This window comes from Haliaeetus albicilla, chromosome 11 (assembly GCF_947461875.1).
Source record: "Haliaeetus albicilla chromosome 11, bHalAlb1.1, whole genome shotgun sequence".
In the NCBI taxonomy this organism is placed as follows: domain Eukaryota; kingdom Metazoa; phylum Chordata; class Aves; order Accipitriformes; family Accipitridae; genus Haliaeetus; species Haliaeetus albicilla.
In genome coordinates this window covers 2,872,559-2,899,559 of record NC_091493.1, presented here as the reverse complement: position 1 = coordinate 2,899,559, position 27,001 = coordinate 2,872,559, and the positions used below count along the sequence as shown (strand labels likewise).

The following is a 27,001-nucleotide window of genomic DNA, read 5'->3' as shown; positions in this document are numbered from 1 at the left end:
GGGGAAAAAACAATCCACTGTATCTGTTTTTCTTCCAGAGAACTGCTGCTCTTTGACTGATTTGCCATTTCCCAATTTTGTGTGGCAGTCATTAAGCTAAGTCATTTCCTAAGTTTCTAGGGGGAAAATGTTGAAAATGTATTACACTGTGTCCTTTAACTTCTGTAGAGTTTATATAAAACCAGAGCTTTGCATTTCTTAATAGATACACAAAATGCGTAACATAAATATTTATTTCCAAGTGCTCATATTTCAGCACTTTGAGTAGCTTCTGTCCTGAACAACTTGGAAACAAGAAAAGAAATGGGATTCCTTTTAATTCCAGTGTAATTTTCTATAAGATGAGAACCTATGCTGCCTGCCAAATAGGAATACTGTACAGTTGTTTCGGGAACTGAGCCCATATGTGCACAATATAAAGTTGCCTCAATGAAGATTACAGGAAAGAACTTTGCTAGTGTAGAAAATAGCTACTGTTCTTGATCTGTTTAGTTATAAATCAAACAAATCAACTGGAAAATTCTAGGTTAACCAGACATAATGTTTGTTTATGTAAAACCACGTTAGGCTTTCATTGTGAGGGCCATTTGAGCTCATTTATTTTTATATTGCTTTTTAAAAGTCTGTTTCTCTGATTGGTATAAGTTTTCTTCTAGTCCTCATCCCTCAAAGGTGTATTCATGTGTTTAATTTTACGCAGTGTAAATTTTGATTAAGTTTGTTTGAATTGAGGCTTAGAGCATCCACTCAAGACCAGACTTGCCTCTGTAGGTCTTCAGGGTAAGCTGGGGGAAGAAAGCTCCTGTTGACGAAGGTCTAAATAACCACACTTTCAAGGAGCAGTCGGGCTGGATGTACTGTACCCAGCTCAGCCTCTGCAACACATCGCACCATTTGCATATTGACATTGCATGCAACATGGCAAACAAATCTTACAAGGGCACGGATGCAGTTTTTCCTGAGGCAGTCTGGGGTTGTAAACAGCCTAAATCTAGGCTGTCCTGTAACAGCATCTTGCAGCTGAGTTACAAGTGTCCTGTGTAATATGGACGCGAGCCGTCGGAGCACGCAGTGCTGAAATACTTCACACTCTGTCTTCGCAAAATCAAGGTTAAGTTTGTTTGTAAAAGCTAATCGATGGGTGCATGAATTGGGATCCTATGTGATGGGTTGCGCCCCAGCAGCCGCTTGGCTGATCTCTGTGGGCTTGCACATGCTCTGGCCATCTGCCTAATGTGAGCCTTGGAGTGGTGGAAGGGAAAGGGGGAGGAAAATGTTCCTCTTTACCATCGAATCTCTTTTGTCCTCTGTTCCCCCAAGACTTGTACAGAGCCATGCTAACAAAACAGACTAAATGACAGGAGAAGTGTGATTTGGGCTGTGTTAACCTCATGGATGTTTAGACGGAAATATGGGTCTTGATCCTCACAAGCCACTTGTGGGGAACACTAAATTTAGTTAGTTTTGCTGCTTCTAATTTCTGTTCCTAAATAGTAGTCAGATTCTCTTCTTAAAATGATTCAATTAACTATATCACCAGGTTTTTGAGACTACCCGCTTAGCTGATTAATTGCTTAGACTGCATCTGCTCTGCACTAGTCATGGACACTTTTGCAGATGTTCAGTGTGATATTGTCCCTGTTCTTTGATTAGGATGGGGGAAGCCAGTATGGATGGTATCTCCTCCTTGGGCCCTTCATATCCTCCAAACAAGTAAGTGAAGCTGGTCAGCGGGCTATTTCTATCCCAGCTGAAGCCTCAGCTAAAATGACATTAGCAGGCAACGCATGTGACTTCAATTTTATTGATCCTGCTTTTATACTTCAGAAGCACGCCTTCTTGAAATCAAACAAAACAGCAGCTCCACGCTCCTGCTGCGCAGCTGTGAACGTCAGATCCTCATGTGAACTGGTTTATGACCCTTTCCGGCAGGGTTGGGTCCCGGGGCTGTGTGGGCTCCTTGGTTGCATGCTCTGGATTCCTGGCTGTGCAGCACAGAGTTTAGGCAGTGCAGTGGGGCGGAGGAACCCTTGGAGGTCCGGATCTGCTGACTTGACAGCCACTTGGTGCTCTTGGTGTGGCTGGCAGCTGTTACCAGCTTCCCAGCACCGCATACTGCGGTCTTTAATCAATCAGCAGGGAATGTATGGAAAGGAAATGAGTCTGGGGTGAGACACAGCGCGTACATCATGATCTATTCTAGGAAGCCAACCTGTTTCTCATTTCCATCTCCTACAAGCCATGGCTGGCTGATGCAGAGATTGTAATTCCTGCCTGTTGCTGAAGTGGGGAGCAATGTTTCTTGAAGGAGCACAGGCTTATTGCTGGAGGTTTGCTAATGGCTTACCTATTGATTTGTTTCTTAATGTAGTGTTGGCAATATGCTTAGGTAGGCAACGTTAAACTGCTTGTAAATGGCAAATATGAATGATTGTAAGTCCTATGGAATCAGAGAAAGTAATTCAGTCTCTGAAAGAAGCCCTCTGATGGGATATAGATCATGAACCTTAAATCTACATCAAATCCCATTACTTCTCCCTGTCTTTTAAAGGTTAGCCCATACCTTCTCTTTGGGACTGCCAGATCTAAGCAAAATGGAGTTGAATAGGTGGAGCTTGTACTACCTTAAACTACATCAAGAATGCAATATCCCTTTAAAATCATCACCAAAAATATTTAAATCTATGCTTTCCTCTCTGCCTTGTGGTGTCTCACCAATGCATGTTGAAGCCAGGGTGCTGCTGACACCTGAACTGAGAGGTGTTTGCTTGCACTGCTTGATTGCAGCTTCTTTTGTTCCCCCCAGCCAACTGGTTGCTGCTTGCTTGCAGGAGTGAGCAGGCAGAACTGGGGCTGAGGGAAGAAAGAGGAGTTTGTTCCATTCAGAAAGCTATTGTAATCCCCTCTTCTCATTACTTTGTGGTAAGAGGAAAAAGCACTCCTTTTTTCATACTTGACTGCTTTCAGACTTGACTTTTGCATCAGCCCTTCAACCAATTAGTCCTGCTGGATTGGTCTCAATGACATTTTTTCCGTCATAAATATGTAACCTGTAATACCCATGCACAATCTAATGCTAACAGCCCTGCTGGCAGAGAGGGTCTTGGAGCATTGCAAAACTGGGACTTGTTTGTTTTTTTTTCTCTCTCCAGCCCCTTTTCCAAGACAGCCTTTAAAGAAGGGTGCGACAGCTCTGTTTTAGCACCGGCAACACTGGCAGGAGTCTTGGTTGGCAGAGTGGAGGGGTCCAGACTGCAGCTCTGTGGGAGAGGTCCTCTTGGTATTGCTAGGAGGCTGCAAGTGCTAAGAGTGATCATCCTCCCAGCAAACCTACCCTCTTGGCCTTATTCTGTGCCAGGCTCTAGGTCAGCTCAGGCCACGCAAGCAGCCTGGCTGTCCTGCTCCTCAGGCTCCCCTTCCCAACTCTTCTTGGGGCCAGCAGCACCAGAGATGGATGGAGAGCAGGGCCAGGTGCTCAGTCGATGGCCGGCTGCTCCTGGGAAAGGCAGCTCCCTTCTCTGTGCGAGAGCAGCTGCTTTGGCACAGCCACGACACTAATCCTGCCATCTGCAAGGAGAAGCCAAGGTACTTCAGTTTTGGTTTTTTTTTTTCTTCATCTGAATAGTGGCAAAAAACATTTTTGCCTGGGCTGTGGAGGAGCTGAGGTGTGTGATGGACCAGAGGAAAATGGAACCCCTGGTTTAAATGAATATGGAAAACCTAATCTCCATGGAGTAAGTCTCCCTGTTTCAAGACAGGTTCTTAAACTCAGATGTAAAGCTGTGAAGAAGCCATGCTCCTTTGTTGTAATGTGCTTTGGAGATGTGGCTCTGGCTTTTGAGGCTTGTAAGTTGTTATTACTCTAATGGAAAGGCTGTTGCAGAATGTCAGCTTGCTCACGGCTACAAACCCCCTTGCAGTTCTCAGCCTAAATGGGTTCAGGGCCAACCTGCATCCATTTGTTCTCGTGCCACCATTGTCCTCTCACTCGGATGGCTCCTCTCCCTCCCTGGTGTGTTTCTTCCTCCCCTACTCACATATTTATAGCAAGATAGAGTATTCCCTTCTACCTGTGCTTTTAGCCATATTAAACCAAGCTCTCTGTTTCCCAGCATTATGTGAAGGTGTGTGTAAAGTTTAGCAAAGCTTGCAATGATGCATCCTAAGAAGCTTTTTTTCAGGGTTGAAGGAACAGATAAGATTTCCTCTCACCCCCTTGAGAGCAAGATGTCATTTAGACATAAATGGTTTTTTTTAAGGCTATTTTCCAAATAGCAATATTTTTCTGGAAGTTTGGGGGCCTCGGTGCTTGTTGCAGAGGTTGCTTCAATCAGAAGACACAGCTCTTTTGGGTCTCAGATGCTTTCTTGCTTGGCAAGCACATGGGAAGAAGCCCTACTTTGTGAGACTGATAGTGGGTTAGCAACAGATCTGTTTGTTCCCTTTTCTGCTAAAAAGAACATCTGATATCTAGGAATAATTCTAAAAACAATCCCACGAGGGCAGTTTTCTTGAGATAAAAGTACTGTCTGGTGACTTTATGTAAGATGCCATCTTCTGTGAGGAGACAGCTTGGATGGCATGGTGACAGCTGATGAAAACAGTTACCACTTGTAATGCAGCACAGAGTTAAATATTTGTGCTAACTACAGATGCCAAGAGCTGATACTTATATAGCCATTTCAAAACATTGTAAAAACAAAAGCATGGGAGGTTGTGTGAACATTTAAAAAGCCACACCTGAACCCGTGCAAGAGAAGGTACAGATTTAAACATTTTAAAACCAAGATGTGTTCTGGAGTGACTAACCAGAAATCTTCAGTTTTAATGAACCTAAAGTCTTAATAGGTTTGGAAGCTTGCAACAAAAGGTGCATCTTGAACACTTTATTATGGATACAAGGGGCATCAAATAACTGCTGGTTTCGATTTAACTCTGGCAAAGACACCAAGGACTGATTAATAACTGGTCTGAGTGTGGGCTTCAGACTCTGCTCTCCATGAGCTCCTGTGTAGGCCCAGGTGAAGATGGGCACTTGCTCCTGCTGCCCTCTCCAAGGAGAGAGGTGGTTGCTCAAAGTAATGCACCAGGCTGGTGGCAGAGGCAGCACCCTGTGACACGTTGAACTGCAGTTGCTCCACTTGTTAATTTTTGGGCTGGAAACAAGCCAAATGCTACTGTGATATTTGTCCAATTCACACCACTTACTGGCAACCAGAGCATCTACTTTGTGTGTTTGCCCTCAAAACACAACCCTACCTGAAGCTAGGCTGCTCTGCTGTCACTGTGCAAGAAACTACTTATTTGAAGTGTTTCCCTTTTTTTGCCATTGCCTATCTCTCCCTCTTTCCAGGTTGCTTTTAGCTCCCCAGAGGCAGCCTCCCACCTCCATGCTGCTGTCCCAGCCTTGGGGTGTGCTCCCTAGAGCTGTGAAGCACCGCACGGTGACCTCCCTCTTTGCAAACTGGATGCTATGTAACTGGAAGCATCTTACGAGGAGCGACTATGGACTCTGTGTTTGTCTATTTTGGAGAAAAGGAGGCTGAGTGGAGACCTCATTGCTTTCTACAGCTTCCTGAGGAGGGGTAGGAGGTGCTGAGCTCTTCTCCCTGGGATCCAGTGATATGACATGGTGTGTGGGATGACTCAGGGCTGCATCGGGGAGGTTCAGCCTTGACACTGGAAGAATTTCTTTACCGAGAGGATGGTCAAACACTGGAACAGGCTTCCCAGAGAGGTGGTCAATGCCCCAAGCCTGTCAGTGTTCAAGAGGTATTTGGACAATGCCCTTAGTAACATGCCTTAACTTTTGGTCAGCCCTATAGTGGTCAGGCAGTTGGACTAGATGATCGCGTATGTTCCCTTCTAGCTGGAACTATTCTGTGGGATGAGTTCTTCTAAATGTTGCTTCCCACAACTTAAACGCCCTTTGCATGTTTGCCAGGTGGCGTTTGCCCTGGGTGCCTCAAAACTGCTGAGCTTGTAGGAGGCTGGTCCCAAACAATATTCTCCTTGTTGTGTTTGAAACCCAGCCTTTGTGTCATGGGGTCACACCTGATCCACCCAGAACACACTTTAATGCTGTATTGGCTAGTAGCTCCTGCCTTACGTTTTTGCACAGAACAAAAACTTTCTCCCAGAAAATGCAGGAACGCTGCATCTGACCAATGTGTCATAAAACCAGTGATGTGGGTTAAGAGCAACTGGATGCTGGAATAACCTCTGAATAAAACGCCTCATCAGCTTCAGCTGATCTCATGCCAAGCAAGTATTCTTCACGCACAAAGATGACTGTGTTAATGCAAAGCTCTTGAAGCCGGGTGCCTCCTCGTGCTTTGCAGCAGCTAATTAGGACTCAAGGTCCGAGAACTGCTCGCTCGTTAATTCCCCAAATTGCCATTATCAGGAGCTCCCCTCCCTGGGGAAGTTTCCCCGGCCCTCGTGGTGCGAGGAAGCAATTCCTCAGACCCGGGCGGGCTTAGAAACGGCTTTTGTGGGCTTTTTAAGCTAAAAGACGGCGGTTTTTCCCCCCCTCATGAGGCAACCTTTAAACGGAGGGAGCGGCCTCCAGTCAGGCCTCACCTCGCCTCCCTGTTGGCGGGAGCGCGCCGGCGGCCCTACGGCGCGCCCAGCAGGGGGCGCTGTGGTGAGGGAGCGGCGGGGAGGTGCCGGGTAATCTCGGTGCCGGGTTGAGGGAGGAGCGGGGCCGCGCCGGGATCCTGGGAGGCCGAGGAGGAGGAGGAGGCGGCAGGAGCAGCGATGGTGAGTGTGGAGGTGTGGGGTGGTGGGTCCCTGACTCGGCCGCTCCACGGTGGGGTGAGAGATAGGGGTGTCCCGCTGCGGCCTGCGCTGTCCCGGCCCTGAGGCTGTGAGGCCGGGGCCTTGTCCGGCGGGGGGGGTCTCGGTCGCCTCTCAGGGGCTGCTTGACCGAGCTCGGCCGCCGGCGGGGGGGTGGGGGGGTCCGGCGGGAGGGGGCCATAGGCCCGAACCGTGCCCCTAAAAACGGGGATGGGGTGCGTGTGTGTCACTCTTACAAGCCGTGCAGTGCTTTCCTCGTCTCCCACAGGTGTCTAGTTTCAGGGCAGGAAGGGTTAGAAATGGTATTTTCCGTGGGTTTATTTCGGCGGGGTGGGGTGAGAGTTGTATTTCCCGCTTGCTCTGGATTTTGGTGAAGGTGCCTGATGCTCTGCTAAAAGTTACCTGGCTAATAGAGGCCCTGTTTACTTTTTTATTTTTGGCTAGAAGTAGTAGGGAAGCAAACTCTTCAATCGCAAGCGGGATTGCTTGAAATATAGCTGGCTCCGGCATGCAGCGGTATGGCATGAATTTTCTGAGTCCTCAAACCTGGAAGGGGTTCTACCTACCTTCCCCCCCCCAGGAAGGTACCTTGAAATCGTGGCTGCTACTGGGTGGTAGATGAAATAGCATCATCTCTGGCTGACTGCCTTTTCCCACTCGGTCACGGGGAGCAGCTGTTGGTGCCCAAACACTCAAGTGCCGCTTCCTCTTCCCACTCTGGTGTGGAGCTGTGCCCAGCCAGTGTGTCACCACTTCTGTGAAGGGGACAAAGGCAGGGCCCATGGCATGCCGCGCGTCTGCCGGCACATGTAGCGTGGGACAGCATCGAGAGCTTGCATGGCTTGTGTTTCGGTTGCTTTCAGCTGCCAAAAGTTCACTCATTTGGAACCCAGTAAATACTGCACACCTTGTGCACGGTGTGGTCTAGACTGGCCTGGGGTTGCTGGAAGCGTGCTGTGTGGTCAGGCTGTTCTCACCTTAGCCTCTCTGTGCCAAGGCTTTGCGGAGAAAAGGGCTACTTACTGCGTCTGGAAGACGTGCGCAGGTCTGCTGTTTTATTCGTTAGGCTAGACGGTAGCTATTGCACAGGGTTCCTGGCTTCTGGAAAGCTAACAAAGTTGGCTGCGTACTCAGGGGCTGCGGCGTTCTCTGGAGAAACACTGATACATAGCGTTTTTCCTAAATTGTGGTTTTAGTCTGCGATCCTTCCCATGACCTTAGCAAAAGGGATTGTGAGGCACTGGGAATTTTCTTACCTAGGTGAAGAAAAATCTTGCTTCTACCATGTATTGTGCACTTCCAGGCTACTAAGAGTTTTCCACCCTCTCACTACCCTTAGAAGTCATAGATGAATTGCTAACCTGAGCAGGAGAGGGTCTGCTGAGATGATGTCTTGCTCCTTGCCTTTCATTTCTCTGGCACATATTTTCACCATTTGGCGGTGTTAAGATAAACCTAATCACGGCATTTATTGTGTGTATGTGGTTTGACTGGTGTGGCAGTGATCAAAACCTTGCTGTGATTCTCTTGGCAAAAGGGATTCAGTAGAGCCCGTTTCTGTGAGTAAGGATTTTGAGGTGCTGCTTGTCTCTTCTGCCAAAGATGTGGTTCTGGTAAATAAAAAGGGCGAGTATCAGTCTGGTATCCTCTTGCAACAGCTGTCTCCCACCACAGACCCCGGCGTGCAGTGAGGGTTGTTTCAGAAAGCCTGATCTGTTCACACTCTTTGGTTTTTGGAAATGGAGTGATGCATTTTTGACCTAGAACTATTGCTCTCATTCCCTGTGTCCCAGGTGGTCAAAGACATTCAAGTATTAGCAGGCCTTCCTTCTGGAGTATTTAGTACTGAAATCTGTTTGTGTACTGGCTAAATGGCTATGGCCCTTTACTGGTTAGTGTAGTGATAGGGGCTTTGAAGTGTCTTTTAGTGTTGTCCTTAGAGTGCGATGTGTAACTGAGATTTGGATTCTGTCCATTGATGTTGTAGTGGCAGGTGCATTGGTCTCTTTGCAGTGGGCTGTGGTGATTGGGGTACGACTTTCTTTATTCTTTTTTAGGAGAGATTTGTGTTTCCTAGAAATTTGCAGGTAAAAGTCACTTGGAAGCCCTTGTGTTCTGAGCGTTTCCATTTCCTTTGCCTCCTCTAGCTCATCAAGGTCCATCCATGCCACGTATCGGGAAGGGCATGTGACTAGGTATCACAGGGGCCGAAGAGTTTTGCACGTTCGTGTTGATAAGATAGTCTTTAAGGATCTTGCACTGTGGTCCAAGTTGCCCAAGACTAGGGCCCTTAATGTATAATAGAGGCATTCAGTTTGTGCTGATACTAGGGGCTTTGTTGGAGGCTTGCATAACCCTGCTAGGAAGCTGTGCCAGGTCTTGGTGCTGCCTTTGTTCGGGAATGCCTGTTCCCAGAACAATTGCCATGCTATTGTCTGCTTTCAGACAGCTCCCGCCAAGACTTTATCTTTTAACGCTGCGTGTACCTCTGCATGGCACTGAGCTACTTGCAAAATGTTTCAAATAAATACCCATTTTGTTCTCCAGAAGGCATGTGGAAAGGACTGTGTGATCTGCATCTGAGAGGATGCTGAGTGGAGGAATGAACAAATGTGTCCAGATGAGTCCCAGCACATAGGGAACTTAGCACTGCTTTTATCCTAATTATTGTGGATGCCGGGAGAGGACGTTTCCTTGCAGAAACTGCACCTTCTTGGAGCTGGTGACCCACAAAGAGATCCGTAATGGGTTCACGTAAGGCATCTATCGTGTGAATCCTGTTTCTTATGAGATTTGAGATCTGTGCTACCTGGAGCATGCCTACATGTTTGCAGAAACTTTGCTTTTATAAATTGGTTTGTTGTAGTGAGCAAAGTGAGCGATAGGCAACAACATCTTGTGTGTGTTTTGGGTTAAATGAAATTTGAAATCGCACCTGATTTTTGGAGTCCTTTGGGCTGTTGTAAGTCTGCACATCTTCTTAACCTTGCATCAGCCTTTCTCCATCTTGTTTTGGCAGTTTTATGTTCCTTCTCTGTAGTGGAAGCTGGGATGATGCTGCTCTTACTCTGACTTGTTGCCTTGTTTGTTTTTGTGCTGAAGCTATAATTAGCCATTGTTTAGCCACTCCCCTTGAACTCTCAGGGTTGGTGGGATAGTATGTGTGCATTCATTTTGCAGACACTGTATATGGGGGGAGCCCCCCCCCTCCAAGGTTTCAGTATGGCAGTGCATTTATTTCCACCAGAAGAAGCTGGTGGTACCAGGGAGCTGTGGTAAGATGAGCATGACCTGAATGTGTTTTTCTTTCACGTAGTTCAGCCCATATGTCTAAAGGTTCATGCCTGTGTCTGGTATCGCTCTGTGTGCCCACATCCTTTGGTGAGGGGCTGCAGCATGCAGTCCAAACCTCGAGCTATAATTAGGAGCTGACTAACAAATATTCTCTGCTGGGTGCTTATGTAAAGATATTTGTCACACTGGGGGTGGCAGGGAGGGACAGAGGAGCAGACTCATTACTGGGGTGCAAATCAAAACACTGCAGGCACACGTAGCAACTAGCACCCTCCGAGGCTGACGTGGCATTGCTCAATCCCATTCCTCCTCTCTGGTAGGAAGCTGGCTGGCTGAAGGCTGCAAGTCCAGTACTTACCTGCGGCTAGGCCAGTTATGCTGCGTAGTTACGCTGGTCAGATGTGCCTTTTGTGGCCAGAACTTGCACAGGCAACAACGTGTTAGCTAAGGCATGGCTAATTGAAGTCTTCCTTCTTCTTAGGAGCAGAATAAATAAATGAAGCTGCTGTGTCGTTGCTGGTTTTGTGCAGTTTATTTTCAGTCAGGCAGCCTTCTCCTGGGAAAAACTTGTTGCATAGGAGCACAGGCCTTAATTACAGTGGCAATACCTGTATTCTGCACGCTACCATAATCAGAGTTGACCTAGCTTGTGCAGTCGCAGTGAGCAATCTCTCTCTGCCTTGATTTACTGCGTGCCGAGTTGTGTGACATGCCGCCTTGTTTATTGGCTCTGAAGTGAGGGAAGACAAATGGCAAACGCAGATGTTAAGGTTTGGGCATGGGGAGGTGGTCAGAGGGTCCCTGGTTTGGGAAAATGTGTGGATTCAGGTGAAAGCTGAGGATGTGGTTTGGTGTTAGCAGTTCCTACTCGCACAGTGAGCTTAAAACTCAAATTTAAGCTATTGCTTAAAATAAACTTGCATTTAAAAGCTACTTTTATTCTGTGGCCCACTTTAAATGCTCTCCTGAGGGAAGGAAGATTCTGCTGATAAAACCTTTTTTCCTACTCTTCCCACAGGTAAATTTTAATGGTGGTTCCACTTTACAGTGTCAGAAGCAGGAGGCACTTGTAACAAAAGTGTGAGGTCCTCCAGTTTATTGCCTTTCTGTTTCTCTCTCTCTCTCTCTTTTTTTAAGGCTTATTTGAGTCCTAAAACTCACAGCCGAGGAAATGCTGTTCTGGCAAAACTGCAAAATGTGCTCTCGTTAGCTTTGGCATTTTTTCCCCCCTCTTTTCTATCATCTGGGACAGAAAAGCATTACTGCAGTTAATTTGTCCTCTTTTGTAGTGGCATAAGTGCTATCCCTGGAACCAGCTCAGCTAGCTAATGGCTTTTAGAAATAAAGTACTAAGAATGTATATTCCTAATCTGTGGAGCTAAAAATTCAATATGTAAACTGCTTGGGTTGCTGAGTGCATTAATATTGGTACAAATGAACACTGCAAGTCGTAATGATAGCAATTAGTATTTTATCTGATACCTGGGTCTGTCTTAATGCTCTGAGAATTAAAAACAAATCCTCCAGTGGAGATTTTTCCCCCATGCTTTTCAGCGTGCTCGCAAGTCGGGCTTTTAAACTGCTTCTAAAATAATCCTGTGTCTTGTGAAGCTTTTGTGGGGGGAAGGTTCTTTTAAGGAAATAAACCCAGCTTATCTACTCTCCTATAATGGGAAGGGAAACCTTTATTTTTTTTTGATGCCTTCACAAATAAGCAAGTTATTGTCTTACATGAAATTCTGTCCTGCAGATAGGCTTAAAATCAGTCCAGCTTGTTGTCTTTTAGCCCAGCTGGGAAGCAGTAATAGCAGGGGCGAATGAATGCTATAATCCTGCAAAGCTGGAGGTGCATCCCTTCTTATTGTATGTGCCGAAAGTTTCTTTTGGCTGAGGTTGATTAGAAAAAAAAAAAACCCACCTGTTTTTGACTCTGTTATGAGCAGCTCCTCCAGGGCTGCCGGGAGAGGGATTCAAGTGGCTTGGCTGAACACAGGCTATTTATTACCCCTGCCTCTTCCCTGTAAAATGAGGAAGCAGTGTAGGGCTGCAGCAGTGAGGCTGCAATCACATGTTGTTGGGTATAATGAAAACAGAGTACATTCAAATGCAACCTTCTGAATGCCCTCTAGCATCTCTAGGATTAAGTTAGTAATTCAGAAAGTAGAGGTCTCTCCTATCTTGCTGGATACTTTGGGGCAAAGAGGCGCTTTAAAAACACTGACTGTGTAGTTAGCCAGGGAGCTGAGAAATTGTATTTCATTGCTAACTCATCTTCCATGCTAATTTTCGCTGTTTTTTTTAATCCCTCTTTTTAGTATCCTCCTAAACTGATCAATCTCGCCCTTCAAACTCTTGTAAGTATGAAATGACTTAAGAAGGAGAAAGTGAGAAATACAGAGAAAACTTTACCCTGTCAAACTGTATTCTTTGTGGAGTGATCTCAGATTGTTTTTTAAAGCAAGAAAGGGAAAGAAATTCTTCAATGGCTTAGAATTAACATAATGAAAATCTTCTCTTGTTTTTTCAAAACTTAGACATACCATTGAGTTAGCATCTATCAGTGCTGGTGTGCATGATTCTAGCTTGTGGTAAAACTTATGGTAAAATATTTTGTCTTGCATCTCGGTAATGGAAAAGTGAGCAGAGCCAGAGCCACAGTGCCTTGCATATGTGGTAGGCTAAGAGCAGAAAGGTGGATGTTGCTCATTCATCCGTGATGTCTTCGTTATTCACCTGAGCCTTTTTTTCTGGTAATGTGGCTGAGAATATACTTTTGTGGAGCAGCATGCTGGGGTTACTGTGGTGTCATGCATCGCTTGCGTTCTGGGCTGTCTGCGCTTTGCTTGGGTTCACCTGAAGTTCAGAGTCAAGCAGCCTGAATTTGCAGACCAGAGCAGTGGTTTGATGGGCTCTTGGGAAAGAGAGAACAGGAGGGCCTTTCCGGTGGGTTTGCTTATCCCTGTGATAGGATGCAAGATTTGCCACTGGTATTGGTTGAGTCTAGAAAAACTGACTTATTTTTTCCTCCCATACCAGTGGAGAGCTGATGTGCTCCAGAATGCAGCGGTTTAGGTGGGGAGTGTGTGATTTGACAACAGGATGTGCAATTGGCTAGGGTCTTCTGTCCAGAGCTTTCTCCAAGAGTGAGATCAATCTCTTGCCAGATTTATTTATTTATTTTAACTTGGCCATTGACTTAAGTGACTTCTGTCTAGAATGTCATGTTCCGTTTTGGTTTTGGGCTTATAGCTTACAGTATCCTCCATCTTCAGGGAAAAAAAAGCACAACTCACTTTATATTTGATGCTGCAGCATTTTCTTGCCATCAGTTGAGAACAGCTATTGAGACACCAGCACATTAGTGGCTCCGTTTCCATCCTTTAAGTGCAGTTCCAAAACCGAATGATATCCTGGCATTAGCTCCTAGGCAAGGAACCAAAGTCATCGTTGTTGGTTAAACACTCCTTTGCAGGGATTGTGCAAACTTGATGAAACTTGAGTACCACCTCTGGGTAGTTGAAAAAGGTAGCTCTTCCCTTAAATTCTAGGGTTAAATCAGCTTTGTGGTGACTGGATTTGAGGACCGGGCATTAGCTAGGACATTGCCTAATTGCAGCGGTTTATGTGGCTGCCTTGTTTTCAAGGCTGAAGTAGCTGGTGTATTTTTAAATTGCCTTTTGCCAAGCAGATGGGTGCTAATTTGACTTGTCATAGCTGAGTGCTACTCCTCATGAGGGGACCTGGTTTTGCCCAGTTCAGTCTGTGTCCCTTAAGCCTGTGCTGGGACATGGCTGATATTAGTCCTCTGCAATGGGTTGACAGTATTATTTTGCTGGAATTTTTTAGCTTTATGTTTGGGTTGCTTAAATATTTGTAAACTTTCTCACATTATATGCAGTTTACTGCTTTTCCAAAGTAGTGAATATTCATTAGTGTTCTCTTTTTTTTTTGTAAGGAATCCTGCCTTCCTCCATTGATTATTTGGAAGAACTTGGCTTTTTTTAGGCTGTTTGTAGCCTCTCCAGTTCTGTTGGAATGACATGTTATCCCTAATGGTGACCTAAAAGATAAAATTAAATGCTGCTTCTGTTGTTGGTTTGACCCAGAAGTGAGATCTGTAAAGGGTCCTGAGGAGGAAAGTTTTAGCAGCTTTTCATTTAGTGGTTTATTTATATCCATCTTTGCACATTGCTCTAACCCCACCAAGAGTACAACAGCATAGGTATCAAGGATGTATTCCTTCCAAGGTTTATTAACAAATCTTTTGAAAGGCTCCATGTACTTACTCTGTCATTTGGAGGGTGAAGCTTTGTAGTGCTGGAGATCCCCCCAGAAAACTCCCTGGCAAAACTAGGCTTGATAGTAGGTTAAAAGGCAAGAAGGGTTTGGAAGAGTGCTCTGGGGGCGGCCGAAGAAGCTTTAAAAAAAGTGAAGTAGAATGTACGAGCTTTTGTCTGTAACATGCAACAAACCCCCAAATACTTATTTTGATCATAGCTCCAAACAAGGTGTGGTTACCTGGATTCTTCTTATCCCTAGAAACCTTTTTCCAGAGAATTGTACTGGGGGAAATGGCCTTTTTCCCTCGTGCACATCCAATTTTTCCCACCCTGTTCTTCTGAGACTCTTGAAGAGAGTCTGCTTTGAAGCTATTGATTAGGTACTTGGCTCTGTCCTGACAATAATTGCTAGTTTGACATTGTAATTGTTATTGCATCACAGTTTTCTTTTTTTTATTTTGGCAGCATCAGTGTTTGTCTCTTTCATCCTCCCTTTGTATGGAATGTACTAATTAGATCTTAAACTTAAGGAGTTGCTCAGTACTTGCATCTTTAAAAATCCAGCCCATGGCACTTAATAGACCTGGTTTGGTGGTACCTGATGAATGGTGTTTCCTTTCTTACAGGTGTATTGTAGTAGTTCAGTCTTCACTTGCCACCTGATAATTCCTTGGAAAAAAATATTAACGCAGTTACTTCTCTTGGGCTGTGGTAGGATCTGGTGATGAGTCTTGAGACTGTGAAGCTTGCATATCTTACTCGTCTGCTCTTGGCACTTCTCTCTGAATATTTGAAGTCTTTCATGATGTGGGTTTTTATCGGTGGCTCTTGACTGGAAAGGTGAATGACAACTATCTTCTACCTGTTCTGTTTATAGGAATTAAGGAAAGCATGGGGTCTGCATACTGAAAAGCACCTTTTTAATAAACTCATAGATGTTTTGATGCCCTATTTGTGTGCATTTGAACTTTTCTCAATACGATTCTTGTTTTCCTTTGCGCAGGATGCCATTATTCCCTACAAGGAAATCCTGCAGATGTATTGGGAGAAAGCAACAAGCTTTGTGAATGCCCAGTGTGATGGACTTGAACCCTGGCAGCTTGTTGGGTTGACGTTTTCTTCTACGCTTGTAAGTGTATGGCTGCATGGCTTCCTCTTCCAGTCTGAGAGTAAGTATTTGAAGTGGGGGATTTTCTTATGTTTGGCAGGGAAGGGAAGGGGGATGGAGTTGTTCTGAAGTAGTGGAAGGAAAGAAGATGAAACAAGGCCAAACACTTGTTAAAACTGACTTTCTGCTGTCAACTAATATTAACAAAACCCCCTTCCAAATTAAGGTCAAGGCCTGTCTGATCAATGAAACACTGCCATTCCTTGAGAGGATGCGGTAGGCCAGCCTGGAAAGCATCTGCATCTCCTTCCCTTCCTCTTGTCTCCCTTTTGCTTTTGGCTAAACTATTTACTTGTTGCAACACTCTCTTCTTGCTCAAAACCTGGGAAAATTTATCTGAGAGCTGGGTTCTTGTGAACTTAGTCACTGGTGCAAAGTGTCTGGATAACTCTTGCTCTTGATTGTTTCCCTTCCTGCTGGGGGAGGAGACATGCTTTTGATTCAGTGTTGGAGACATGTTTCATCCTCAGGATGTTCAAGATAATTGCATGTGGTGGTGTTGTGTGGATTTTTTAATTTTTTTTCCCCCCCGGAGCATCTTCCTGTTTTGAGTAGTTTCTGATGTTGACAGCTCTTCAGTGGGATCTCTTTTGATGAACCTGCAGTTTTCCGTCTGATGGTCAAAGATAACTAGCTCGCCTTCAGAGGAGAACAAGGTGCTTTTCAGTTCCCACAGGCCTTAGGGTTACACTCCAGTGGCAGTTTGTTAAAAGCCAAGTTTTTAACTTGATGTTTACTTCTGTGCCTCTCTGTTCCTCAACCAGCCTTTTTTCTTTTTAAAGATGGGAGTAGCTGAATAGTGGGAACGTCTATGGAAGGAACAAAATGGTATGAAGCTTTTGCTCAGCATAGGGTTATGTTAGCTTCTTGGCTAGTATTTGTACTGTTGCACAGTTTTGGTTTTTTTTTATTGACTAGCTGTTATAAGATCTGATTAGATTGTCTGAATTTTTCAGGAGTTTGCAGTCTTCTCTCACTGTGGAAGGTATTAATGAAAGAGTGCTCACACTGAAATGCGCAACAGAAATGTTATTGCCAAAGTGTTAACTAGTGTTTGCTACAGAATGTGCCAAACTGCAATTACTGTCCTTATGTAAATTTCAAAATATATATGAAGTGATATATATACACATGAATTGGGGGGGGAAATGTAGATAAAATTGCAAAGTCCTAAAATGGTTGATTTTTAAAGTTTGTTTAGTTATTTTTTTGATGTAAACGTCCTGTAACTGCTGGTGCTCAACTGAAATGCCTGTAGGACTCAAAAGCATTTTTGGTGGCTATAAAGCATCTGTGTCATCCTGCTTTCGTTCCTGCCTTTAGAGCCACCCCAGGAGTTTTCCGGTGTTTGTCATCAGTGGCTTCTCTCATTTCAGTATTTGGGCTGTGGTGGAATTTCTGCTCTTCCCTCTGTCTGTCCCCTTCCCCTGAGTCGCCTCCCGTTGCATCACCCGTTTCCTATATCAGATGGCCAGACATCAGGCCAGTCCTTGTCACGTTATGGCTGAAGTACTACTTCCTCCTTTGATTTGAGAGCCAGTTTCATGTTGCTGAGTGTGTTCATGTTACAGTACTATTCTGGTTTGAAGAGGCAGAAAATATTTTCAAAAAGTTTTTTCCCTTTTTGCTGGAGACCTTACCTTTAGTGAATCCTAAAATCCCTCTCTTTCCTGTAAAATTCCCCATGTGTGTGCAAATTCCCTTATAAGTAAGAAAACGAGTCAAATTATTGATTCCCATAGATGGCTACTGTTCTGCGAGCCAGATGTTTCTGTAGCATGGTCCACTTCTGAACCTTGCTCTTTGGTATGCACATCTGTCTCACCATGTCCCCTTGGTCACTGTGTTACTTTAGCTTGGATCAGAAATACTGAGCCTGTGTCATGGGCTGTATCAGAAGTATTGTGCTCTGAGTCCATTTTTTTTGTTTCTGGAGTCATCTTAAGTTAATTTCTGACTTTTGTCTTTCAGGTTTAACATCCCGAACTAAAAAAAAGTTCTTTAAGCTACTGAGAAAAATGCCGTTTATTGGGGCTATAGTAAGTATTTGAACAACTTTTCTTAATATTATGTCAGGTCCTTGTTTCAACCTGCATAGCACTCTCTGAGAACTTCTGTGCATCTTTGTTGTCATGTTACTATGATCAGAATGATCCAAGGATATAGATCTGGAAGGTCTTCTGCTGACACCTGGTTTAATGAAAGAGATAATTTCTACCTAGTCTTTTTATCATAGTATCATTCTCATAAAATGAGGATGCCACCTTTTTTTTTCTTTTTTTAACCAAGAATTAGTGAATGTGGTTACAGAGCTTTCCAGTAACATTTCCTTGTTGTTAGATTTTAAGAAAATATTTTTATTTATGGAAGAAGGGGACAGGATTGAACTTGAGTTGTTCTTCTGAAACAATGTCTTATTCTTGAGCAAGTGTGAGATAGCCACGTGTTTGTTGTGCAACATGGAAGGATAATTTTTTGATTCCGATGATTAGTTTAGAGCTCAGATACCTATTAGCATTATAGCACAAAGATATTGGAAGTTTGTGTAATCATTAAAACAAGACAAGCTTTAGTGTTTGGGAGATGTTGGGGGTTTTTTTTGCATAAAAACTTGAAACTACAAATGTCAGCATGCTTTAGCACGTTAATGACTTAATGATCGAGAAATGCACAGCTTGGTTTATTTTACCTAGTAAATGATGGTATTGCACTTGATTGCAGTTCTTTCTGCTTGATGTGTTGGCATATTTACACATTGATTCATGGGGTCAGGATTGTTATAGGCAATTTTATCAAATGAGAGTAGCAAAGAGGAACTTTTTCCTTTTGCCACGGACAGGTGGTTCCCCAGTTTCTCCCCAGCCTTCTGGAAGGGACTAGCATCCCCCCTGTATGTCATGTTAAATGCCCCAGCTTTCACCTTCTGACTCGAGTAGTCCTTGATCAGGTGAATTAATGACTTGTTCTCTTCTGCTTGTATTTTTTTGTTGGCCTGTTAGAAAAGGACACCTTTTGGCCCCTTGTATACAGTCCCTATTTTGTCCAGACTTACCTTCTCAGGGCTAGCGCTGTTAAGCTCTCCTGTGCCAGGGGACTCCTGGTGTGTCCTATCTGTGTACTCTTTCTGCTCTTTGGTAGGCTGATACCTGATAACCTATCAGTTGCTTACAGGAGGCCTTGACTTTGAGGCATTCCAATGTCCAAAAGTCTTTAAAGCTGATGATATCCCAACACCTGTGTTGCCTGGAAGAAGAGTCTCTACTTTGGAATGTGCTATGATAAGAAGTCTGGGCCTCCTTGAGTGTAACATGTGGGTGGGAAGAAAGAAATCTCCTAACTGTGTCTGTAGTGGAGATTTTTTTATTGTTTCTATTTTCCGGAGTTTCTAAACTGTGTGTATGGTGGCAGGAGAGACAAGGTGCAAAACAGAATGCATCTGAAGACTTCTACAAATTAAAAACTGACTTAAAAGGGATAAAAATGCAGTATTTTTGCCTTGAGCTTTGTTTTCTCAAGCGTTAAGGAAGGGGCTCAAAGCTCCCACTGCTCATCGATACCCAGTAAAGAACATACTCTGTCTGAACATTGTGGTGGTGGTGTCTGTGCTGTTAAATGAAATGCAGCCAAGCAGTGGCCCAAGTGCCACTCTGCAGTCACCTACATGGGTTACTTGGCACAGTTCCGGGCTGTGCCAGCTACCATTCCTGCAGGCAATTTCCAGTGTGGTTTAGGGACTAGTGTATGCCAGTTCACTATTCCAGGCAGCTTGGTTTTGGAGGGAGAGGTTGGTAGGAAGGAGGAGTTGAACTGTGTGGCTGTGAACTCTGCTATGCTTTTTCATGATAGAGCTGAAACAGTTCCTATCTGTTCTGCTCAATAATATGGATGTAGCTAGTGAGTTCAATCTTGCATGCACTCAACAATTATTTGTAATATGGCCAGCGCTATTGTTGATAGGATTTTCCTTTCTTTTCAGATTCAAAAGAAGATTGATGAAGCCTTGAATGATGTCACTTCCAGTTTATCCTTCCTGAAAGATGAAAAGGATTATATCAAAGCACTGCCGGAACGAGGCATGAGCCAGCCTGAAGTACTAGAGAAGATGAAAGAGTACAGCTCAAAAGGTATGAATGTGGGTCTGTACTGCAGCAGAGGTGGGTCTGTTTCATAGACCTAACATCAGACTTACTCTCTTAAATGAGTTCTAATGACTCCTGCTAATGGTTTCATCTTAAATATTTCCTCCCTGATGTTCTTTGCTTGCAAATTTTTGTCTGTTTTCCTTCTGGAAGTGACTAAGATGGGTATTCATGACTTCTAATAATGTATTTGGGTACTTACATTGAAATTCTGTTCCTTCCCCAAGAATTTGAGACTGATGATGGGAGAGCCGAGAAGAGAAATGTGGAAGAAGTTATTTGAATGCATTTTTGATTACATTTCTGAGCAGTGGCCTAAAAGTTTGACTTTTAACAGAAATTTATTTTCTGTGAAGCCCCAGGGAATACTCATAATAAAAACCCCCAAACTTCCAAGCAGGATTTTTAGGGAATTTCCAAGACTGTCTCTCTTAATCAAAGTCATAATGGTTTGCACCTTGAAAATGCCATTTATGGAAGGCAAAGTCACGATAATGCTCTCCTGGTTTGAGTCCACATAAACAGTGTCTGAAACTTAATTTGAGTTGTCTCACTCATGTAAATATCTCCACCCTGATTCTTGTACCTATTACTCCGAATGAGCAAATTTGGGTGACTTGCTGTCCAGAGGAGAAGATACGACTGACCTGCTCCTATCCCAAATTTGAGAAGTGCCTTGAATTTTCTGCTAGAACAGTGCACCTACTCCAAATGCAGAAGCAAACACTTTTGCAGTTGAGTGTCCTATAACAACTTCCTTCTTTTTTACTTTTATGTATTGATTATGTAACTTCTGTCTGTGTTTTCCCTCATGATTACTTCCTACCTTCACTGGGTTGCTCTTTCCTTTTTTCTTTTCCTATGGTCCCCTCCTTCCCACACACATATACTCCCCTTTCAAAGTTACTTGGAAATGATGATTGGATTGTGACTATGTTCATCTTAAATATGCTTGTGAAGCTGATGCCATTGAGTTTTGAGAAGGAGGCTAACAGTTAGCAGAGGGAGCAAATAATCAAACAAGTGGAGATACACTGCCAGGGTGTATGGATGCAGAAGGTTACTTGGTTAAGTACCATCACGCTGGACAGTGGGTTGAAACACTTTTCAACAGGGTGTGCTGCTGATGCTGTTCCATCCACCTGCTCTCATACGTTAAAGCTTCAGCAGTATACTGTTTTAGGTGAAATTCAATTGAGGCACCCGGCATTGTAGGTTTTAGCAATACAAGCTTGGCCTTCCTGTCTCTTCTCAGCTTACAGTGGTGATGGGTGCTCTTTGAAAGTGGCTTTAACTTTAGCCACTTTAGAGTTCAGTTGGTTGGACAGCAGTTTGGGGAGACTGAGTGGGAATTAAGTGGATTACATATTAATATAACTGCTTGCTGCAGCTAGATGTTGTTTATGTGCTGACTCTTTAGTCATCATTCACTTGCAGTTTGCAAAGTTCATGGGATACATGATGCCAGAGGCTTAGTGTCACACACAGCTATCTCTGTGGCACAAAAATCATACTTGTTCCTCATCAGTGAAATCTCAAAAGCTGAATCCTCATCTGCAGAACTGGTGAGGGGACTTCTCTGCACTTCTACATGCCTTCTGAGAATGGCTGTGTTTGCCAGCAGTGTGCGCTTCCTCTTTCAGGAGATGTACGTTGGCAGGATGGGAAAGTCTCTGGGACTGTGTACAGTGGTGAAGAGAAACTCACCCGACTGCTAGTGAAGGTAAAGTGCAGTCTAACTTTGCATCTTTGCAGATATCCTTAGCATCTTCAGGGTGACCAGAAACCCCTCAACACTGTTCCAGCGTCTTTGAAAATAAATAAGGAAGATCTAAAACTAAGGCTGCCCAACTATGAAGACAGAGCCTAGGGTAAATGTAGGTGGAAGGGGAATTATTAGGAAAGCACTTGGGCAGTGTAAAGCTAGCCAAGTGACTGTCCCTGAGAAAACACAGTATAGAGATAGCTAGGATCCAATCACATGAGATGTTGTTTTGAGTAGGAAAGTAAGAAGCTGGTTACAAGTGAACTGGAAACTGGTACTGACCTTCTAATTCAGGGAATGGTAGGAGGCATAAAATTGCCATAGATCAGCTTCAGCAAGCCCCTGACAGATGTGCCTTTGCTGCAGGCTGGAGTGAAAGCATCCTTGGCCAGCCTGATACTGAGAGGCTGTGGGACCTTTGGACTGGAACAGCTTCACTGAGCAAAACTGAATTCCTCTTGGTTTAAGCAAAAAAGAAGTTTGTAAAATGTTTTTTGGCATTACTGTGCGGTCCAGATCTTACAACAACGGAGCACTGGCATGCTTCAGTGGTGTCTTTGTTAGGTCTGTTTACCTACTCAGGAACTTTTCCCTTTGAGAAGATCGGAAAATAACCTAAACAGCCGAAAGGTCTGTTTTCAAAAATATCTACTTCAAGAGGTTTTTTGCTAGAAAGGGAAGTGTAGCCTTCTTGCTCCTGGGAACAGCTTTTATAACAGCTGTAATGAGCCCTGTTTGGTGGTTGCTATTGCTGTTTTCTTCTGCGTGTTGACATTTTCTTTGCCACTCTGGGGAAACATAAAGCTCAGAGCAGCCTTTCTAGAGGGGCCTCAGCTTGGATTGAATGTTGTGGAAACATTCCCTCTGTTTGTGCTGATTATTCGCTGGTTTATTCTTCTGTATTTCTTTTAACATCCCTGCAGTTGCTTTTTGATCTCGACTGCAGGAGGTCGGAACTGGCCTGTTCCAGTCTTATCCTGTGAGTCCACGGTTGCAGAACAAGCATGAAATACTGGTTTCCACAGCCACTTTTGTTGTGGTGTGGGTGGGCATTTGTGCTTTTCTAGCTGCTTCAGAATTCCCCTTTAATAGTAAACTTGAAAACTAGTTTTGCAAAGTAAATTTTTTGGCCTGCTTTCTGTAAAGCAATCACAGGGTGCATATTGTGTTCTTTTTTTAGAATAGGGAAATGATTAAACCTGTCTTTACAACAATAAATATTGCTATGTTATAGAATCACTCCAGAGGCCGGAATGCCCTAGAAAAACAAATGATTTTTTTTTTTTTTTTTAACCCCTCAGCCATAGCTTCCCAGCTTGTAGTATTTACTTGCAGGAGCAGTTAAGTCCAGGTAGCTCTGCAGTATCGTTACGGCTAAATGCAGCTAATTTGCTTATACAGTGTGTATGGTGAGTTCTCAAATCTGCACTGGTAATCTGGTGCTTCATGGGCAAGGCTAACTTTCTGTCTTTGTTTTCTGAAGGTGTATGAAGAGTTTGCCTGGAGTAATCCTCTCCATCCAGATATATTCCCTGGTTTGAGGAAGATGGAAGCGGAAGTAGTGAGGATTGCCTGTACGCTCTTCAATGGGGGCCCCAACTCTTGTGGTGCTGTAAGTAGCCTGTCTTCAAGTGTCCTCTGAACATTTTGGATATTTCTGACTTGTGTCATGTGTGCAAGCGCACCCTCTGCTATCCATCTGAGACTGAGGTCAAGCACATTCTGGTGTATGCCATGCCAGCATAGCTGTATGGAAGACAGTTGCTAATTGCTCTTCTTGGTGAAGCTTTGAGAGACAATTTAACTCAGGGAAGTAGTTCTCTAGCCAAGACCATTTACTTCAGCGCTTTTTCACACTCTTAAATGATACAGGCTTGATGGCAGTTGGAAAAGAGAACCAGTGTAATGTAGCCTGGCTGGCTGTCAGTGGGGGACAGTGAACAGAGCAGTGTCACTTTGAGTATCTCCCCTCAGTTTTAATCTCTGAACTGGAAATCTGTGAGCCTGCCAAAATGCTAAGATTGAGGACAAGGCCAGCTGGCTGGCTAGTCACCAACAAGCAGCTTGAAATGTTGGTGATCAAGCAGGCATGGTATGTATTGTCATCTGTCCAGCTGGAAAGCTGTCTTTCCAGGCTTTTGTGACCTTCCAGTATACTATGGTGGAAACCAGTTTTAAAGCCTTGATAGAGTTCCTAGCAAGAGTCCAGATGTGTGTTCCTAAACTGATGCTTTCAGAGTTGGTCAAAGAGCAAAAGATAGGAAGTTGCATGGTGAGCTATTGTTATAAAAATAAGCCATGGCTTTTTACACTCCTCTCTCTTGCTTTACCTTTTTGGTAAGGATCTTGAATTCCTTAGGCCAAATTCTCTTCCTGTTTACATGGAGCATGGGACAGCAAGGTCTTATCTCCTGGCATGGTGGTCACGTGCAGCTGGGATACAAATAGGCTGCTCAACAACTTGTGAAGAAGTTGTTCCATTTATGAGAAGAATCCAGATGAGATTTTTTCAGAGACTGGGCATGAGTTGATGCTAGGGAGGGAGAAGGCCAGCAATGGCTGAAGATCAGTATGGGAAGGTAGTGTTGACTTATGAACTTGGGAGGTGAACTGGCCTTGAATGGGCTTAATCTGATAGTTGGAGGCTTGGTTGTGTTAAGGAGGTAAGTGCTGGAGTAGCTGTATAATAGGTGTAGCTGGAACCAAACTCCACCGGATTGAAGATGAAACCTGACTGTACAGTGTCTGGGAGTATAAAATGGGATTGCCTTTGATAGCAGGAGGTTGCACCCTGTGACCTGACTTGTCTTCTCAGGACTGTATTCCTTGTGCCACCTTCAAGTTTAGAGAAGGAATGTGCCTCTTTGCTTATAAAAAGCATTTAACCTCACCTCATCTCCTTCCTGATTTGCAGTACTGAGAACACTGGTGAGATTACCCCTGGATTAGGGAATAGGCTGGGTCTAAAGCTGTTGAAACTCATCTTTATCAACAGTTGAGCTGTTGAAACTCATCTTTATCAACAGTTGAGATGTCAATTGATACAACAGTCAGATAGCTCTGTGACGCTTACCATATGCTTGGAGAGCTTTCCTTGCTGAAGCCTGCAACACCTGTGTTCAGTTTTTGTTACGTAAACCATGTGTTGTAAAAGTGTCAACCTTGGCCCCGTGTGCTCTTTCACTAAAATTTAAAAATAGAATTGCCTGAGAGGAAAAGTTCAGAACAAGTAAAAAACTGCTTCAAACCAATAAGACAGTGGTCACAGCCAATGTGAGAACTCCACAGATGCTCTCTGGGGGAATCCCTCTTCTCCCTCTGTCTTCCCCTCCCTTCTGAGGATTGTGCCACAAAGCTGTGCCTAAGATTCAAACAGAAGCAAAGCAAACAAGGAAGCATGCAACCTGCCATGGAGTTACGTTCTGGCTGGCTGAACAGTCAGATTTGCAGGGTGAGAGGGAGGGTTGAGAAGTTGATTGGCTGGAAACAGAAGATTAATTGCATCCCTGTAATTATCTTGTCCAAACAAGCCTCTCCAGTGGACTTCTTGTCTTCCTCCCACATTGCCCTTCCTGACTGTGAAGTGTACAGAGTTGCTAATCATTGATGGAGAGATGTAGGTGGATACGTGGAGGTCACATGCTCTTTAAGTAGTTGGGCTCAAAGACCTTCCTTATTTCCTTCTCCCCAAAACAGCATTAACATTTCAGAATTATTTCTGGAGGCTTGGACAGTTACGAAGTCATTTAAAAAGAGCATTTTTTCAAACTGATGCTATGCTTTCTGTCTCTGGAAGCCCCTGCTATGGCTGGCTGCTCAGGCTGCTGCAGTTACGCTTCGGTAACCAGTGAGGCTGTAAAACAGAGATGGCTAAACCAGGGAGGGTGCAATGCTGTGAGTTATCTTTAAATTGATCTGTTCAGGAGGTGCTGCTGGCTTTTTCTACTGAGAAGGCTTCTGGTTTACTCGATTCAACTTTTGCAGTGTTGAAAACTAAAACAAATGCTTTTTTTTCCTGAATTTCATCACTGCCATCTCTGAGCAGTAGTGTGTCTTAGTGCCAGGTCCCTGTCCACTGGATTTACTAACCTGATTTAAGCAGCTGGGACTGCTTGTCCGATTTTGTTGGTGCCTGTTGATGGTCCCTGAAGGCAGATGGAGCTTGCTGGTGTTTCTGGAGAGTGTATCTGTGGCTACGCTATGTGCAAAACACCAAAAGTTTCTGTGTGTGCTTCTCAGTGAGGCAATTTCACTTCGTTTGTGCTCTGATTTCCACGACACGCTGCAGAACAGTGCTTTTTGGGGCTAATACTCTAGTGCTCAGTCTGGGAAAAGCAGCACAGTGACACATTTGTGCTGTTCCCAGGGCTTTCAGCAGCCTGGGGTTCCCTGCACGGTCCTGCCCTGTGACATGTGGACATCTTCCTAAGCAGGATCTCTGGAGGGCAGTCCCCTGCTTCCTCTTTGAAGTTTTTTGGTGTGTTTAATAAATGCTAAAATGAAACACGTCTTTTTAGATTTCTGCATGTTAAATCAGATGAGCAGCTTGCATTATTTACAGAAGTTGCCTTTGTTTGAGGCATGGGGACTATAATTCTTCTTAGTTTAAACACGGGCATAAAACCACTAACCACCCTTGTGGCAGGGGGTGTGCAGGCGTGCCTTTTTGCCTTAAATTGCACCGAGAGATGTTCCAGGTTTTTAAGCAGTTTTTAAAAGTAATCATTTTCAGCAGCGGATGGATGCTTCCTATTTCTTGCTAATTACTACTTTTGTTCTTACTTTTAATCATGTTACGCAAGAGCAAAGAGACAGGAATTGGTGATTTTTGGCTCCCAGGAGATTCTAATCACATTCTTGCAATGATTTGGAAGGACTAATTAAGCTCAGCACATAGAGGAGGAATGGGGGAGTTTGTTCTTGTCTGATGTGTGCATGTGTTCCTGTTCACAAGGTGCTTTGTTTTGCAGTGCTGGCTCTGTGGATTTCCCCTCTAATTTGGGGAGAAATCACCACTTTTATGCAAGCTTCAATGATTTTTTTTTTTTAGTAGTTTTTTGAACTTTAAAAATAAAGGGCAGCTTTGAAGTGCAGGGGAAAATTGCATGGGGGGGTGTGTGCCTGTGTATTTGATGTCAATCTCTCTGTGAATTCTTCTTTGCACTTACTCTGCAGCTGAGGACAGGAGACAGGAGGCAAAATCAGCAGACGCAAACCTAAGCGTCCTGTAGAAACCATCTTGTCTCTTCCCCCCAAATTCTGGGCCTTCCAAACTTTGTCGTAGTGCTGGCTGTACATTTGAAGTAGGACTTTAACAGTGAAATGCGACTGATGTGTCTTGGGGGGCCTTAAGCTCTGCAGATCTGTCAGGTTTTATCTGTAGTGATGAGCAGGTCACCTTGAGAGAGACAACTAGTGGAATTTACAACTTGCAGGTTTACAGGGGTTTTATGTGAGTCTGCCACTACGTTATGACCATGCAGTGGATTGTGGTATATTTTTACTCTAATGCTACCTTAGAAATAAACTGTAGTTTGTTCTCTTATTCAAGGAGTAG

At 44.2% G+C, this 27,001-nt stretch overlaps 1 protein-coding gene across 5 annotated transcripts in view; it reads left to right on the top strand.

Annotated features, from left to right (window-relative positions):
- The first annotated feature begins 6,633 nt into the window (after positions 1–6,633).
- Positions 6,634–27,001, top strand: part of SGPL1 (sphingosine-1-phosphate lyase 1) — a 32,200-nt gene continuing 11,832 nt past the window's right edge. Inside the window, exons 1-7 of one of the 5 annotated variants that reach the window (XM_069795825.1) lie at positions 10,827–10,862; positions 12,408–12,446; positions 15,376–15,541; positions 17,512–17,579; positions 19,517–19,664; positions 21,323–21,402; positions 22,928–23,056. In XM_069795825.1, coding sequence (XP_069651926.1) covers positions 10,842–10,862; positions 12,408–12,446; positions 15,376–15,541; positions 17,512–17,579; positions 19,517–19,664; positions 21,323–21,402; positions 22,928–23,056 — 651 coding nt within the window. In that variant the 5' untranslated portion in view covers positions 10,827–10,841. Of the gene's footprint in view, positions 6,763–10,826; positions 10,863–12,407; positions 12,447–15,375; positions 15,542–16,128; positions 16,369–17,327; positions 17,347–17,511; positions 17,580–19,516; positions 19,665–21,322; positions 21,403–22,927; positions 23,057–27,001 lie in introns of those variants that run through there. The other 4 variants (XM_069795828.1, XM_069795827.1, XM_069795829.1 and 1 more) reach the window with 4 other exon arrangements.